The sequence below is a fragment of the Rhinoderma darwinii genome, chromosome 7 (genome assembly GCF_050947455.1).
Source record: "Rhinoderma darwinii isolate aRhiDar2 chromosome 7, aRhiDar2.hap1, whole genome shotgun sequence".
In the NCBI taxonomy this organism is placed as follows: domain Eukaryota; kingdom Metazoa; phylum Chordata; class Amphibia; order Anura; family Rhinodermatidae; genus Rhinoderma; species Rhinoderma darwinii.
Genome location: NC_134693.1, coordinates 131,445,241 through 131,462,183, shown reverse-complemented (window position 1 = coordinate 131,462,183; position 16,943 = coordinate 131,445,241). Strand labels below are relative to the sequence as shown.

General features: G+C 45.2%; 1 protein-coding gene across 1 annotated transcript in view; it reads left to right on the top strand.

The window, feature by feature from the left end:
• Positions 1 to 8,587: 8,587 nt before the first annotated feature.
• RYBP (RING1 and YY1 binding protein) overlaps positions 8,588 to 16,943 on the top strand; it is a 60,338-nt gene continuing 51,982 nt past the window's right edge. Inside the window, exons 1-2 of the mRNA XM_075834042.1 lie at positions 8,588 to 8,879; positions 10,017 to 10,142. Of these exons, the coding sequence (XP_075690157.1) occupies positions 8,848 to 8,879; positions 10,017 to 10,142 (158 nt within the window). The 5' untranslated portion in view covers positions 8,588 to 8,847. The remainder of the gene's footprint in view (positions 8,880 to 10,016; positions 10,143 to 16,943) is intronic.

Below are 16,943 nucleotides of genomic sequence, written 5' to 3'. Positions count from 1 at the left end.
ATTTGTTCATATCTCATCCACTCTGCTGCTACTGTAATACGATGAGGATTTTCCGCAATTAAATCCGTTGCGGAAAATCACAGCAATGCGCATGAAGCGCGTACTCAATCACATAGAGCAAAACTTAGAATAGGGTCCTTCTATATCATAACCATTTTCAGAAGTAGGTGGTTTCTAAGTAATATACCTTACATTTTCTACTGCCCCTACCACTCTGTCTTTCCATCATCTACGGTCTACGTGGAGCCTGTATGGTGGCTGAGGGAGCACTGCGGTTCCATATTATGAACCTATAGGCAATCCATATGCTTCTGTATGGTGCCTCCATATGGCACCGCGTTCCACCCTAGAAGCAATGTGGTTCACAATATTTTTATTGCCGGATTCATATACAACCCGACAGAAAAAAAAAACCTCTGACTGAAGACAATGTCACTTGATGTCCTGTTTTAACCTCTAAATGTCCTTTGATGACTTTCCAGTGCACATGGGTCATTTCTGCTGGACTGTCATCAAGGTAATTCTAAAATTCTCTATTCTGAATGCTACAAAAAAATATCCAAAAACATGTGGCAGAGGAGAATCACACCACGTAACATATTCAAGTAATTGCAACGGGGATAGGAAATATATTTCCGATCGAGGTTGAATCCTTCAATCTCCTCCTCTTCTGCATTTATAAAGCGGAGGGACAATTAAACCTGCGAAATTAAAAGCTTTTTTTTTTGGTTTTCTTTTTTTCTCACCCGCAGAAGGACGGAGGTGAGAGAAGAGAATGCGTCTGACACACACGCTGGTAGCCGGTCTGGTTGCCACAGAGACAACCAATACTATGGCAGGACCTGCTCTGGTTCTTCAAGAGCTCCCAAGCTAAGATGCTTATCCCTCCAAGTGCTGATCTGTGTATTTAGCGTGCTCAATAGGCGCTGTGCCGTACCATTCTCTCGAGTCTGATAAGTGGACGGGTAAGGAGCCATCTAGCACGTTTGAAGAACCTTCGCATTTTTCAATATCGGGCACTTGCCATTTTTTGGAGATGCGGTTGACCGGTAAAATGCACAGATCGTACCTGAGGAACAATTGGCAATTTATTTGCTCGGACTTGATGAACAAAGCAGACTACTTTGTGTTTAATGCCTCAGCCCTGATGGCAGCACATGGTTTCCGGTAGTCTCCGCCATGTTATCGGCCCATCCATCACATTGTGGCCTATGGCCCGGACTGAATGCAATGCGCTGACATTGTATCCTACCATATAGCAAAACAGATCTATAGTTGTATATCAAATATAACATAGGTGTAGGGTATATCCATGATTTCGTGTGACACATGGGGGGAATTCATTAAGGCCTAACTCATACGAGCGTGGCGTTTTTGCGTGCGCAAAAACCACTTAACAGCTCCGTGTGTCAGCCCTTTATGATGCGCGGCTGCGTGCTTTTCGCGCAGCCGCCATCATAATGACACTTCATTTGAATGTTTGTAAACAGAAAAGCACGTGGTGCTTTTCTGTTTTCATTCATCCTTTTGACAGCTGTTGTGCGAATCACGCTTGTCCCACGGAAGTGCTTCCGTGCGAAATGCGTGGTTTTCACGCACCCATTGACTTCAATGGGTGCGTGATTCGCGCAAAACGCCCAAAGAACGGACATGTCGTGACTTTTTTTCAGCGGACTCACGCTGCGTAAAAATCACGCACATGTCCGCACGGCCCCATAGACTAATATAGGTCCGTGCAACGCGCGTGCAAATCACGCGCTTTTCACAGACGTTTTTCCCGTTCGTCTGAACAAAGCCTAAGACTGGCGTTTCATACGCCAGTCTTAATAAGAAAAAAAACTTGTGTAAGATGCGAAAAATATATTTAGAGGCACGTGTCTTAATAAATTTGTTGCATCTTCGGAATCTGCGTGAGCCAGATTCTGGCGTAAATGATAGAAAACGCGTCGGGTCGTGAGTGGCACACCCCCTTCCACTAAGCTCCACCCACTTAAAACGTGTCAAGAGTGGCGGAATCGAGAATTAGTATCGACTATGTGCCATGATTAAGGACTCGAGCTGTGTCTGAAACGCGTAGGGGAACTATCATCACTAACCACCTCTTTTACATATTGAGATTTTAAACTTGTTTGCAAATAAAATTGGAACACTGTTTCCTTTTAAAAATTACCAGCGCTGGATCAATATTCTTCTCCTTTTCCAAAGTTAAGAAATAGTCTGAACCCCACAAGCATTCTGAGCTTCAGAGGTTCGGATGTGGCGTCCGATTCGCACATCTGATGTAAGTGAATTGCTGCGCTGGCTCTGGTATGAGGACCCTGGTTATCTCTTATGAAGACAATGTGACATTTATGGGGCAAATGTGGCTGCCACCTATGAGGACACCGCCTGTCACTAACATGTGTGTCTGACACTTATGGGGACACTGTGTCTGACACTTATGGGGACACTGTGACTGGCACTTATAGGGACACTGTGTCTGACACTTATGGGGACACTGTGTCTGACACTTATGGGGACACTGTGTCTGACACTTATGGGGACACAGCTGTATGGAACTCATGTGACACTTATATAAACTGGCACTTATAAGGACAATGGTGACGGCACTAATTCCGGAGACACTGCAGCTGGTAATTATAGAGACAACTGTGGCTGACACTTATGAGGATACTGCAGCTGACAATCATACCAGGGATGCTGCAGCTGGTACATATGAGGACACTGAGGCTGGCACTTATGTGGAAACTGAGGCTGGCACTTATGGGGACACAGCTGACTGGAAATCATGGGCACACTGTGGTTGGCACTTACAGGTATACTGAGGCTGACACTTATGGGGACACTGTGGTTGGCACTTATCGGGACACGGGAGTCACACTTATGGGGACACTGAGGCTGGCACATACGGGGACACTGTGGTTGGCACTTACGGGGACACTGTGGCTGGCACTTACGGGGACACTGCGGCTGGCACATACGGGGACACTGAGGCTGGCACATATGGGGACACTGAGGCTGGCACATATGGGGACACTGAGGCTGGCACATATGGGGACACTGAGGCTGGCACATATGGGGACACTGGCTGGCACATATGGGGACACTGAGGCTGGCACATATGGGGACACTGGCTGGCACATATGGGGACACTGAGGCTGGCACATATGGGGACAATGAGGCTGGCACATATGGGGACACTGTGGCTGGCACATATGGGGACACTGAGGCTGACACATATGGGGACACCGTGGCTGACAATCATACCAGGGACGCTGCAGCTGGTACATATGGGGACTTTGCAGCTGTTACTGCTTTAGTTGAACTGTGACTTTGTATTTCACTGCAAATTAGGTTATAGGAAATAGGTGGAAATCCTGTTTTCCTGCTTTATATACCGGGTATCTCGCTCTACAAATGAAGGAAATAAGACATAGAAGAGGAGCTGCTGACAGGTTCCCATTTGACCAAGGTAAGTCCCTGCAGTCATGTCTACAGAATACAGCTGTCCATAGCAACCAATCAGATTTCAGTTCTTATTGTTCTAAGGCCCTTTAGAAAATGAAAGATGTAATCCGTTTGGTTGCTACGGACAACTGCTCCACTTTTTCCTTTTCATTAGTTTCCATAAATCATCCTCCATCGAGCCTCGTGTGTAAACATTATGGAAGAAGAGGAGCCCAGAGCAACCAATCAGATTCCAGCTTTCATTTTTTCCAGCGCAAGTTAGAAAATGAAACGTAATTCAATGGGTTGTTATGGGAAATTTCTCTTCGTTTTTATACACAAGGACTGAAATACATATAAATAATCCTAGACGTGTATAAGGGTTACGTTAAAGGGGTTTTATGGGACCGTAATATTCATGGCCTATCATGTGATCGGTGGGAGTCGGACCACCACCATTTATGTATTGATGGCCTATCCTAACATTAGACCATCAATATTACAATCCCAGAAAATCCCTTTAGGTAAAGACTACTACTCCAGCATCCTATCAATGTATACAATGTAGTGACAGTTGTCTGATCTACTGACAGTAAACTGTCAAATCATACCAACCATGAGAAGATCCAGGTCTGACTTTTATTATGCCCCTCACATGATTAGAATAATGATAGTAATAGTATTGCTTTGTCCATGGGGTGATAGCGATACTTTTCTGGCGCTGTTTTGCCGCAAACTGTAATTAAAGGGGATTTCCAGTATAATGTAAATAATTCTTATCCGACTATCTAATATATCCCCCGGGGCAAATTGTAAGCAGGACACTATCAGAATGGCGCATGCTACATTTGGCATAAATACTGGACACTTATGCCACCTCATATATTTACGCCAATATGTACACCAAAAAATGGCGCAAGTTAATAATACATTTGGTTCAACCATTGCAAGTTGTTTAGCCACATCCCTATGATGCATCTTATTTTTCTGAATATTGCAGATAAAGGGGTTTTCCCATAATCAATATTTATCACCTAACCACAGGATAGGATATAGATATCTGATTGGTGAGGGTGGTGTCGCTGGGACCCCCACCAATCCCAAGAACGGGCTTACCTGGCCGTCCCCGTGTACCCCATATGAATGAAGCGGAACTGTGCATGCTCGCCCACCGCTCCATTCACTTTTATGGGGCTCCCGCTTACCTATCTCCAGCAGCCCCATAGAAAATGAAGCAGTAGTACACAGGGTAAGCCCGTTCTCGGGATCGATGGGGGTCCCAGCGTTCGGACCCCCACCGATCAGATATTTCTCACGTGTCCTGAGGATAGGTGATAAATATTGGTAACGGAAAAATCCCTTTAATAGAGGAGTCCCTCATTCAGGAGCCCCTCCAATTAGTGAGTGTGGGGATATAAAGAGCGCCTCTCACAGGTGGACCCCCCCATGTCCACGCATTAGAGAGCCAGTCCATTAATTTCAGTGCTTACGGTGTAATTCCTTATTTCCTCCGTGGTGGCGCTGCAGAAGAATTGAACAGTTGCTGTCGGGTTTGAGTGTAGATTACAGCTGATCACTGGGGGGGGGGGGGGGGCACTCTGTGATCAGCTTATTTTCGGGAGACGTTTCTAGCAAAAGGGGATTGTCCAAAGCAGACAACCCCTTTAAAAGTTCCTCTTTACTTCCTCTATGTAATTGGAATCACCAGCTCTCCGTGTCCTCTTCCTGCCATGGCACGTGCCCTCTTCCCCCACTGTGATATGTGTATCCTCTTCTCATCATCTTATCTATGTACCCTCTGCGCCTCGCACCTTCCTCTATCTATCCCCGGTTCCTGTGCCAGATGCTCATGTTACATCCTCTTTTCTCTGTATATCCCTTGTTACTTCCTATACTTTGTGCTCTCCCGCCATCCTCTATGGATTTCCTCACATGTGGTCATTTTATATCTCTTTATTCTTCCACACATCAAGGAAAGGATACTCCATAGTAACTAATCAGACCATGGCATCTCATCTTCATTCACAAGTTGGAACCTTTTGGGGGTCTATAGGCAACACCACTGTTCTTCTTTACATCAGTGCTTAGTCTCGGGCAGTGATCCCCAACATGTGGCTTTCCAGCGGTTGCAAAACTACAACTCTCAGCATGCCCGGAAAACCACAAATCCAAGTGTATACCAAACTTGCCAACCCTCCTGGATTGTCCAGGAGCGGTGGAGCCTCATGGAAAAAGAGGTAATATCCCAGACTCCCGGCAGAGCAGGTGGCCATATAACTCTTGGCTCGGTTGAGCGTACATGTTGATTTCAATAGGGAAAGAGGAATAAGCCGCTGCCGGACCCCTCTGGTGGCTTATCTCCCGTGGAAACAAAGGATCGGGTATGTTGTAATTCAGCATGCCCATTCCATCTTTGCCCCGTTATCTGCTGTAATGGGAGTCGGGAGTCCCCCATACCCATTAGATTGTTAACCGATCTCGCCAGCTTCAGACAAGTTTCATCTAATGTGTATGGGCAGCTTTTTCTTTCTACAAACCCAAGAGTCTGTCCGGCAAGAGCGGACTATCACTGATTGCTTTGGTGAATTAAAACCTTCCCTTCTACTGATCTCTGCAGATGAGCGTCCACTGGTTGGATGTTCACATTCATGGGGGGAACTCTCTGACTGGCACTGTTTATCGGTGCACTCACTGGACTGCACTGTTTTATGTGTGATCTCTCTGGTTGGCATTGTTCTTAGGGCATCCTCTGACTTTTTTTGGAGACATTTTCTGAATGACACTATTAATGGGGGCGCTCAACGGTTGATACTGCAGTACTTTTGGCAGTCATTCTTGAGGGCACACTTTGTATGAGTGGGCACTCACTGCTTATGAGTGGCAGACACAGACAGCCGGGGGCCCCTGTGCAAGAACCGTATATGGGCCCTTTGCTCTCCAATATCTCGTCACAGATCGTCCACTTACGGCTCTCTAACAATCCATCAGTTTTTTTGTTCGCCATAAAATTCATCATCTCAGTCATTTACATGCAATCTAACGGGCAGAAGAAGGTCACTATAGGGTGACCGTGGGCCCCTTACCTTCTGGGCCCCTGTGCAGCTGCACAGGCTGCACCAATGGTATGTCCGCCCCTGGATAGCACTCTCACACTATATGTGCGGGCACTCTATCTGTGTTAATAGTGCCAGCCTATTAGGGGTCACTATGGGATAGTTGGGAGGATGTCGCTATGGAGCATAGCCAATATTTGAGGCGAGACTTATGTACCAAAAAGTGTGCAAATCTTAAATGGTTGCAGAGCGCCACCTCAAGGAGCGGATCCGATGGACTTTGTGCAATACATGGTGGCACAGTCTCCCATTCATTTGAATTGGTGCCATATTATACTCAAAACTCGCATGTTCCTGATCATTGGGGTATTTCAGGTGGGACAATCCCTTTAATCTCTGGGTAAGCAATTTCTGATGGTTGGCAACTATGCCATATACATTAGATTGTGAATCGGCCAGCTGGCACCAATAACCCCCAAACTACCTCATTAATATGCACGCTCAGCATTTATTTCATTGCGGGATAAGTGGCTGCCAGACACTATTGGCACCGTTTATTATTAGGAGACACAGAAAACGGTCAGCTAGAAGTGCCTGCCACCTGTTGGATTCTTGAATTCCTTGAAATCTTTTTGAGATTTTTGATTTCTTCTACACACTGCTGCCTTCCTCCTGGATTTCCCACATCTCCCTTCAACATGAAGAATCTATGGTTTTTGGATGTTCTCCCTGAGGCTGCATGGGTTTCCCCTACAATACAGGTGGTCGATACTCATGGAGACAAACCTGTGGCTCTATCTTTGGAGAAAACACAAGTCTGAACATGTCCAGCTTAAAAAAAAAAAAAAAAAGTTGGGATGCTGGGAAATTTGCATTGAAAGAGTGTATGGGTATACTGGGACTTGTAGTGCTACAGCTTCTGGAACACTGCATTGTGTTACTGCTGTTTTCCGAGGTCTTAAAGAGACAGGCAGTTATTTCTTGATGCTTGTCCCGCACCATCGTGTTACCATGTTGTATGGTCTTCATGGCTCTAAGAACATCCTTACCTTCCAAGAGGTTCTGCAGCAGCTGATACATATATCCTCACATCCATTGCTAGTAACATGAATACTTATAGAGGCTGCTGGGACAAGTGACCACTGCTGGGAGATTGTCTTGGCATGCTGGGACTTATAGTTCTCCAATCTTGAAAAGCATGGGCTTCCCAGGAGTGATTCGGTACTTTAGACTGGAGGGACAAATGGCCATTTCTTGGAAAATTGACAGACCTGTATGCTGGGACCTGTGGTCCTACGACATCTGGAATGGCAAAGGATGACAGACCTAAGACAAAACTTCCTAAATGTGCAATAAGAATCCATACAGAGACTCTAGGCCGCTGCTGTCAAGCGAGACGGTTGTACGCTGGGACCTGTAGTTCGACTACATCTGGAACATCTAGCTGGGATTGATGCCCACTGCAGTCTTGGAATGATGGGTCTTGTAGTTCTACAATATTTAGAATGAGAGGCTGCCCAACCTTCCTAAACTGGCAACAAGAAGATTTAAAGGGACTTGCTATAAAAACTTGCATCCTGAGATTGTATGAGCCTGCTGGGACTTGTAGCCCTACAGTACCTACAATAAAGCAGACTGCCCAAACCTGAGACAAAACTTTCCTAAACTAGAGAGACTGGTCGGACAGCACTGCCAGTCAGTAACAAACCACCTGTAGCCGCTGCAGAACATCTTTGCCATCACAACCATTCCTTTGCTCTGTCAAGTCATAGCTCCAGGAATATCCCAGATCACGAACCGGCTTTGCTCTGGTCCCAAGAGGTTCTGCAGCAGGTGATATCCCATCACCCCACGTATTTAGGCTGTAGCCATTTATTGGCACAGGGCATGGATCCGGACTCGCTGATCTCTTGGCACTCACCCGCCAGATGTGACCCCCATCAATTAAATCCTAAAACATAAGAGAATATTTCACCTTCCCCACTTGCTGGACTTTTAAATCCCCCACGGTCCGCGATTGGCTGCCGGTACATGTGACGTCACGTCGGCTGCGCCCCGCCCTTCCTTCCGTCCCTGAGTGTCTTGTCAGTCTGGCAGCGGATCGGCGAAGGAGAGAGAGCACGGCTGGGGCTGCTCCCGGACCTACCGAGGAGGACCAGCCCGCCAGCTCCCGCTCTCCCCGACCACCCCATACCCCCCCCACAGCCATACCCCTCTCACCCCCAATCCATATACCTCCCCCCCTGGACCCTCCCTTTAAATCCCTATTTATTTATAGGTGTTGGGGGGGTTCCCTGCAGAACACAAGAGGGGGGAGGGTGCACCAGGCGTGCAGGATTCTACCTTCATGATTATGGGCGACAAGAAGAGCCCGACCAGGTACAGTGCAGCAGGGGATGGGTGGGGGAGGGGAATAATAATAAGCCTTAAAGGGGAGGGGGGTAGGTTTATTTATATACCCCCCATTACCATGTAGACAGATGGAGACATAATCCCCCCCCCCCCCCCCAATCATCTCTCTGTCCTTGTAAGTGGAGGCTGCAGTACCACCACCCTGTAGCCCCCTCCCCATTATTTGCTATATTGTGTATAGGATGTATATAGGTGGCTGTGTGTGCTGGGGAGGAAGTGCACGGCTCTACTATGGCGGCTGATCCTCTCGCAGACACACAACACACACACTCCCTGCACAGAGCCTCAGACAAAGAGAATATTTACCAGGAGAGAGAGGAAAAAAAGGAGGGCAGGGTGGAGAGAGGGAGAAACGCCTCCACTACCCTTAAAATCTAAATAAGTCATTACCCCCCCCCCCCCCCCCCAATATCCTTTAGTATTATTTGATTATTGATAGGTGAACGGGGCGGGCATGGGGCACGGTGGGTGGCAGGAATGTCTTGTGTTGGCTCCGGCTTCTTTGTCTTGTGTGTTATTTTCACAGCGGGGTGTGTTGTGTTTTTATAATGCTTTATTCTTTACCACCTACAACCCCCCCCCCCTTCTCTTTCCGTGACCATCCTCTCATTGCTATAGGGACATGAGGGGTTAAACATGATGGTGGCGGCTGGAGAAGAAGGGAGGGGGGTACTGTTGTTGGAATGGCTGCATGACATAATGGGGGGGCAGTTCATTGGCGGAGATGCTGTGGGTGTCTTCTGTGACGGGGGACTGGCACAAGGTGGTGGTGGGTGAGGTGAGGGCAGAGCAGTTTGCGTTGGCAGAAGCTGCATGGGTAGGAGTAGATCTAGCTGGCCCTTCCTGGGGCATTAGGGCGGTTTAACCCCTTCGCTATCGCAGACATGGACTCGCTTGGATATGTAAGGTTAATTTCAAGGGCAGGGAGTTTTTATCTTGGGCTTCTTGTCAGTGAATTGACAACCTGCTCTGTTCCCGCTTTATGATAGGATGGGGCTGGAAAGTTTGGGATTTCTATACAGGGGTTTTGCTGTATGACAGGCCCGCGGGGGTGATTGACAGGGCCGTGAACATGTCCTGATATCTGTTGTCCTTGCTTTACAGGCCAAAACGGCAAGCGAAACCTTCAGCGGATGAGGGATATTGGGATTGTAGTGTTTGCACTTTTAAGAATAGTGCAGAAGCCTTTAAATGCAGCATATGCGATGTCCGGAAAGGAACCTCCACAAGGTACAGTACCCGCTGCCAGGTTTCGGCACTTTACCCAAGTTGGGAAATGTTTCATTTATTTGTAAATATTTATTTGATACATTTGTTGTTTGTTACTTTTTCCAGATCATTTGCTTATTGTTTATTTGTGATGTTGCCTATAAGGCCGGAGATGACTGGTGTCATGCGGTGCCGGCGCAATTGTGTACTAAGTCTCCGTGCGACTTTGTATCGCTCCCCAGATGTTGTGCCGACCGCTGACTTCTGTGAAGAGCGGCTGTTGGGGATTGCGCAAAAGTTACAATCAACTCTTGGTGAAGTTGCGCACATTATAAGATTCCTTCCTATGGAATGCCAGTGATACGCAACAGATAGGAGTCGTAATCTAATCATGGCCTTGATGTAGCAGAGCCGAACTTGTCTTTTAACACTATATAAAAATGTATTGGGATCGCTTCCTGCGTTAGTAGGCTTACCTGCAGTCCTACGTATAACCCTACTGGGATATCACCATGAGTTGTGCCATGTGACAAACTCATCTCTACTGCGTCTTGCAAACTCTGCTCTGCTGCGTAGTTTTCTGATGGTTTGGAGTGGTTTTCGAGGGATATGTCCGAATAACCTGCTGACCCGTTGTGGGTGATGTGTTTATAGCAACCGCTTATGGGAAATGTAGAATTTGATAGCAGGTGACTTGTCTAGACGGTTGATTTGAGTCCCTCCAGACCTCTTTGTCTGTCGGAGGATTTGCTAAAAAATTATATTTCCAGGTGTTTATATTCCGAAGGTATTAATTTTTTTTATGATTTACGAAGGAATTGCTGGTTTGTATGGGAACAAATTCTTGCAAAATGTAACTTGTCGTTCGCCTTCTGATGTATTTGTTTTAGGTCTCGTGATATGTATTTAAGGAGCATTAACCCTTAATATGATGAGTTTGCGGCTGTCTGATGAATTACTCTATATTGGCAAGTATGCTGTCACCTGTGGAACATGTTGGGTGTTGTAGTTCGCTAGATAGAGAGATGTGATATTTCCGGCATCCCGTTTGCGGCTTTTGGATACTTTTCGCCTTGTTTACCCCCATGAACCTGCTTGACCATTGATCTGGTTGATATTCATATTGGGTTTTCGATGCTGCGGTTTGTATCAGTGTCGACCGTAAATTTGGCCGTGGATCCCCTGATCGACTAGTCTGACCCATGACAGGTGCTTGAGGCAATAATGGGAGCATCCAGGGTGACTGAATGATTGTTTCCAACATATGAACGTCTGTTAGAAGTTTAATATTAATCCCTCGTTCGTTATCAGCCGAGAATTGCGCATTTAGCGAGTGGAAATGTTACATTTGACTGGTTTTAAAGATATTGGGACCCTCTAATTATAGATGGGATTCTCCTTTAAGATAACTATAGATGCTTATTGGTCGTAACGACCTTATAGCAGTTGCCGTAAATCGCATGGAAAGAAGTTTTGTCATAAAATTTCTCGCCAGTAAGGACGATTTGAGACGACGGCAGTATTTTTTTGGTCAGTATTAAGGCTGCGATACTCAAATCTCTAGGGGTCCTACTGAACCCAACTTGGATCACTATAGAATCCTATAGATCTTAGTTCAATAGAACCTCATAAGTTCTGGGTTTTGTGCCCATAATGGTGGCCGCAATTCTGCTGAATGTCTTGGGGCTGCTCATCTAAACTTTGACTATATAACCCTGTGCCACTTGGAGTTTTACTGAACTCCAACTATAGCACTCTATGGTAGCCAAAGTTCAGTTCATTAGATCCCCAGGAGGTCGGTGTGTCGTGCCATAAGACAAACCCCAAAATGTAGCCGCGTTACGGTCATGTAAAACCAGCCTTACTGGCGGTAAATGAGTATTAATCGTGACAAACTATGTTTTCACGTATGTGATTTTATTAACGGGGTTGTAAAGGAGGACAAAAACATGGCTACTTTCTTCCAAACAGCGCCGCACCTGTCCACAGATGGTAATGCCGGCTGCAATACCAGGCACAACCCATGGGCATGTGTGGCGCTGTTTTTGAAAGAAAGTAGCTGTGTTTATCTACTCCTGTACAATCCCTCAAAGGCAAGTGGACAGAGGTCATGATGGACAGAGGTTTGTGACTATAATTACCTTAAAGGGGGTTACCACAATAAGTTGAATTGGAGGGTGTATGCGCTTAAAATGGTGCTCAAATTAATTAATTTGACTTTCGTCAGGAGATTTCTTGGAATACATTACCAGGGAAGTTCCGTGTTGAAGAATAAGTTACAGAAGTCTCTGACCAATGCCATAGGGGTCATCCACTTTACTTCGTGCCCCAGCACCTTCGATCCGTATATCGGTGGCAAACAGGTCTCCATTTATGTTGGCTTCTGACAAATTTACAGTATATCCCATTAGAGAACTTTTTTTTTTTTTTTTTTTTTTTTTTACACTTTATTTTTGTCCAGAAAGAAATTTCCCAAAATGTTCTTGATCTCAGTTTATGACACAGTACAAGAATGGAGTCAATGAGACCAGCACTCCCCTCCCCCCCATCATGAGGATATATATATACTTGTCGCTTGTATTCGACATTAGGATTTGTATACTACTCGAATGATTCATCTCTCAAAGTGAAACTTGCAGCATGTGACCAGAAGTTCTTGTTTTCAATGTTCTGCGAGTATTTCCTGCACGTGATTGACGGCTAATAATAAACCTGGTGCTATTGGTGAGCGTCGTCTGACTCCTAGTAGCGATACTGGAAGTGATGTTTTTGTCTGTGCAGAGTGACGACCGGAATCACAAAAACGTTGTTTTTAATAGTTTAGGAACTTTTGAATATTTTTGGAAAATTTTTGTTCTTATATGAAATAAAATCGTGGGGAATTAGGTTTTCCAGGACTCCACCATTTATGATCTATCAATATCTGATCAATGGGGGTCTGACTACCGGCTCCCCTGGCGATTAGCTACTAGTAGGGGCTGCGTTGCTGGAGCCCCGCGCCCCCTTCATTGTTTAATCGTATATTTGTCAGTGCCTGGTACTGGTGCTTGCAGTAGCTTAGTCATACTCGAGTAAATGGGACTGAGCTGCAGTACCAGGCACAACCACAACAAAACGTATGGCGCTGTGCTTCAGTAAACAAAGGATGCGCATTCTGCTGATGGACTGGGGTACTGGGAGTCTGTTCGAAGGATAGGCTATCAATACTACAGTCCCCAAAACAAACCCTTAAGGAATGTCAAATCTACTCTCCAGGAATAGACTGGCAGCCGTCTTCCTTTCCGGTAGAGCCGGCCCTTCACTATTTAACACAACTGGATCTCCATCAATGTGTCGCCCTCTGCCTGCAAGTTCTGTTACTGACCAACAGCCCAAAACTATTCAGACCGCTGCTAATCAAACAGACAACGGGGTGGGGGTCTTCTTTGGATATATCCTATAAGCGCTACAGTGATCTAGCAGCAGAGGGTATTTCCTATGCAGATATGGATATATCCCAGCGAGTCCGGTTACTTACTGTAAGCCTTTGGATGTCTCCTATAGTTGCTCAACTATTTCAGCTAGCATGACGTATAGCAAATGTTCATGTCTATGGAAGAGTTAACTGGCTGAGAACTTCCCATGTGGGGCAACGTAAAGGCTCAACTTCATGGAATGAGTACAGGAAGTGGTGGCCATAGCTGATTGGTCAATGTCAAAGGGTCAGTAGATCCGTGTCATTGGCCAACCTTAACTTTTTTACAATGGAATTTTATTTTTATTTTTTTTACACCCCAGTTCCCTCGAATAGAGACGATCGGTCATGGAGGGCTGAAGGCCATCATGGCAGCTTCTCTCCATGAGCTCCTCTCTATGCGTTATACCATGAATAGCACCAAGGAGAGAAGGTTGGGGATTTGCGCAGGAAAAAGGTAATTTACGAACTACCGTGGCTAGTTTTTGTTTTTGATCTACAGTTGTTTCACTCGTGACTAATAAAAACCTCCGTCACTGATGCGCCCGAGGCGATTCGAAACGTCTCTGTAAATGGATTTCCTTTTCGAAACTCATTGTGTCCTGCTTGGAGGGTGAAGCGTTGAGACACTTGCCTTGTGGCAGGTGGTAATGTTTTTGATCTTCAATGATTTGGGTTATTTATGAAGAGGGGGTTGTCCACATGTGCAGATGGCAGGACTGTAGTGTAACAGCTGTATCACTCGTCACAATTTGTTACAGTCCATTCGAAGTTGTAAATGTGCGCAGGAGAACCAGGTTTCAGGTCCATAGTCGTTAACTTGATGCCTTTGTCGTCTATTGATGTTGTATGCACCTGTGTTTATAGGGAGGGCAAAAGGGCCAATTGCCCTGGGGGGTCTCCATAGGCCTCAAACGGTGGATTGATGAATTGTTTATTCTGTGGCTGCCATAAAATATTAAATAGTTGTAAAATGTAAATGTGGGTATGTTGGCAATGAATGTGTCGCTCTGCCTTTCATTTGTGGTTCCAGTTCATAGTCCCATATATATATATATGTTTTATACCTTTTTTTTTTTTTTTTTTTTCTCAGTGTTTGGGGACTTTGTGTTATAGGGATGTTGTGGAAGGCCTGGGTACTGTATGGTGTTTATAGAACTTTTTTTATGGCGATATTATTTATGCACTGCAGGTCCCTGTTATTTGCACACTGTATGGCGGTATGTGTGCACTATTTGGCACTGTCATTAGGTTATTTTTTTTTAGACCATTTTAATGTTTTCCTCCAAAACCTGCTAATCTGGCGAGCTGATGAGTTTTGCGATTTGGCTGCTTGTTGTTTCACATATCTCTTCCCCATGGATAATCGTTATATTATTACAATCGTCTGATCAATTAGATTGATATCGGTCTAAACCAATAGTGTTATAAACCATAGACGTAAGTTATCAACGATCCAACAATAATAAAAACAGTTGCATACATATATGGCCACTAAGGGGTCTGGGGCCACCAACAATATTTCGTCCGGTGTCCTCCATAGACCTTGGCTACATGTTTGCAGCAGGATCTTTTCCTTCATGTTTTGTTGGTGGTGGTTTGTTTTTGTTTTTTTTTTGTTTTTTTGCAAATACCCTTGTGCTTCTATCCGGCATTGATGGCCGTTCTCGTAGATATGCCATAAATGTCTAAAGTGGGAATATCCTTTTAAAATGTTTGTGTGGACTGAGGTTTATTAGGATGGTTTGTCTTATGAATAATGGTCATGAAATGTCAATGTGATCTCATTTGTTCCTTGTAATTGGCCCGCCGGTTTCATTATTATTGGGTCGGCCTGGCAATGGCTGCCTCCGTGATGTTTAGTGAAGTGGCGCTCATACCCACAACCCACCCAGAATATTGGCTTCTGTGATGTGATTTGGCTGCTGTGGACAACACCTGGAGATTCGATGTTCCCCATGGTAGTTTGTTGGCTTTTCCATTCCATTTTTGGATATCCTTGGGTATCATACCACTACTTACTTTTCTAGATTATTGATCGGATGTGCCATAAATGTAGAATCGGTGAGGGTCCGACCATTGGGATCCCCACCGATCGCTGAAATAACGGGCCTGCCATGTTCTTTTGAGCACCCCTTTTGCTCCCATCAGCCGTACTCCGCTTTACTCAGGAGTTACCAGGTTGGCCTATTATAGTTGTGGGGCAGAGGCCCCGATGCAGTATCTGTAGTAGGCCCCTCCCCCCACCTACCACGTGCTACTTAGAATATTGGTGTCTTATGTGGCCTTTGGGCCCCGTTGGGCATAAGGACCTGGGAGCGACTGCTACCTCTGCACCCCCTATGGTTGCACGCTAGTGGTGGTATAATTTACAACAAGACTTTAATATAATCCTTAGTGTCGTAGAGTTCGACCTGGAGACCGTGGCATAAAAGCCTGAGATATAGTGCGACTAAATGACCTCATGTAGCCCCAGCCTTGGTGTAAACTGTAGCAATAAGGGGGGTTCCTAATTTCTCCATTTTGATCTAATCTCATTCGCAAAGTTGATGGTTCTCCTGATACATTGTTACGAACGCTCAGGATAGGCTAGATATTTCTGCTGGTGGATTGCCTAGACTGGATACATTTGTAGCAGATCCTCAACTATGCAGGTTTAAATAGTTTTTTAGCCAGAATGTTCCCGTTCATTGACCGCAAGCAGAGATCATGAAAATAATGGCAGATTTATTCAAGCTTTGTTAAAGGAAAACCTGTATACCTGCTCATTATACGATAATAGATCAAGTGAACTGCCTGCATTGACTTCCTCCGGCTCAGTCTCCACAAAGCTGTGTGATGATTTTACTTCTGTTCACGGATCTTTTAAATTTAGAGTTTTTTTTGTTTTTGTTTTTTTTCCCCACTCATTTTTATTATCTTTTTTATTGCTCTTCTACAGCCGGAATATAAAATGAAGCAAATGGTCTCGGTTTTAAATATTCTACTGTTTTGTGTATACAGCTCCTATGCAGAACTATGTGTCTTCATGGTTACGGACTGCGTGCAAGTCATGTGTGGTCTGATTCTGAAGTCATGTTAGTTGCTTCCTTTCATCTGTCCCCTACTTTTTGCCACCAAATGTATGTTAGCAGGTTAGGTACCTGCAAAGGGAATAAAGCAATGATATTGTCTATGCAGTGTTACAGCAAAAGTGGAGATCCCCTTTAAGGTATTGGGTAAATCTCAAAATATTTCTGTCCGTTTTCTGCTGTTGCTATTAAAATAAATCCTTTTTTAATGATTTGCGGTCCGTGCGTTACTAAAGGGCAGTGTTAACATCTATGTAGATCTGTCTTTATTAATTTTGACAATAAAAGGCGGCTTGT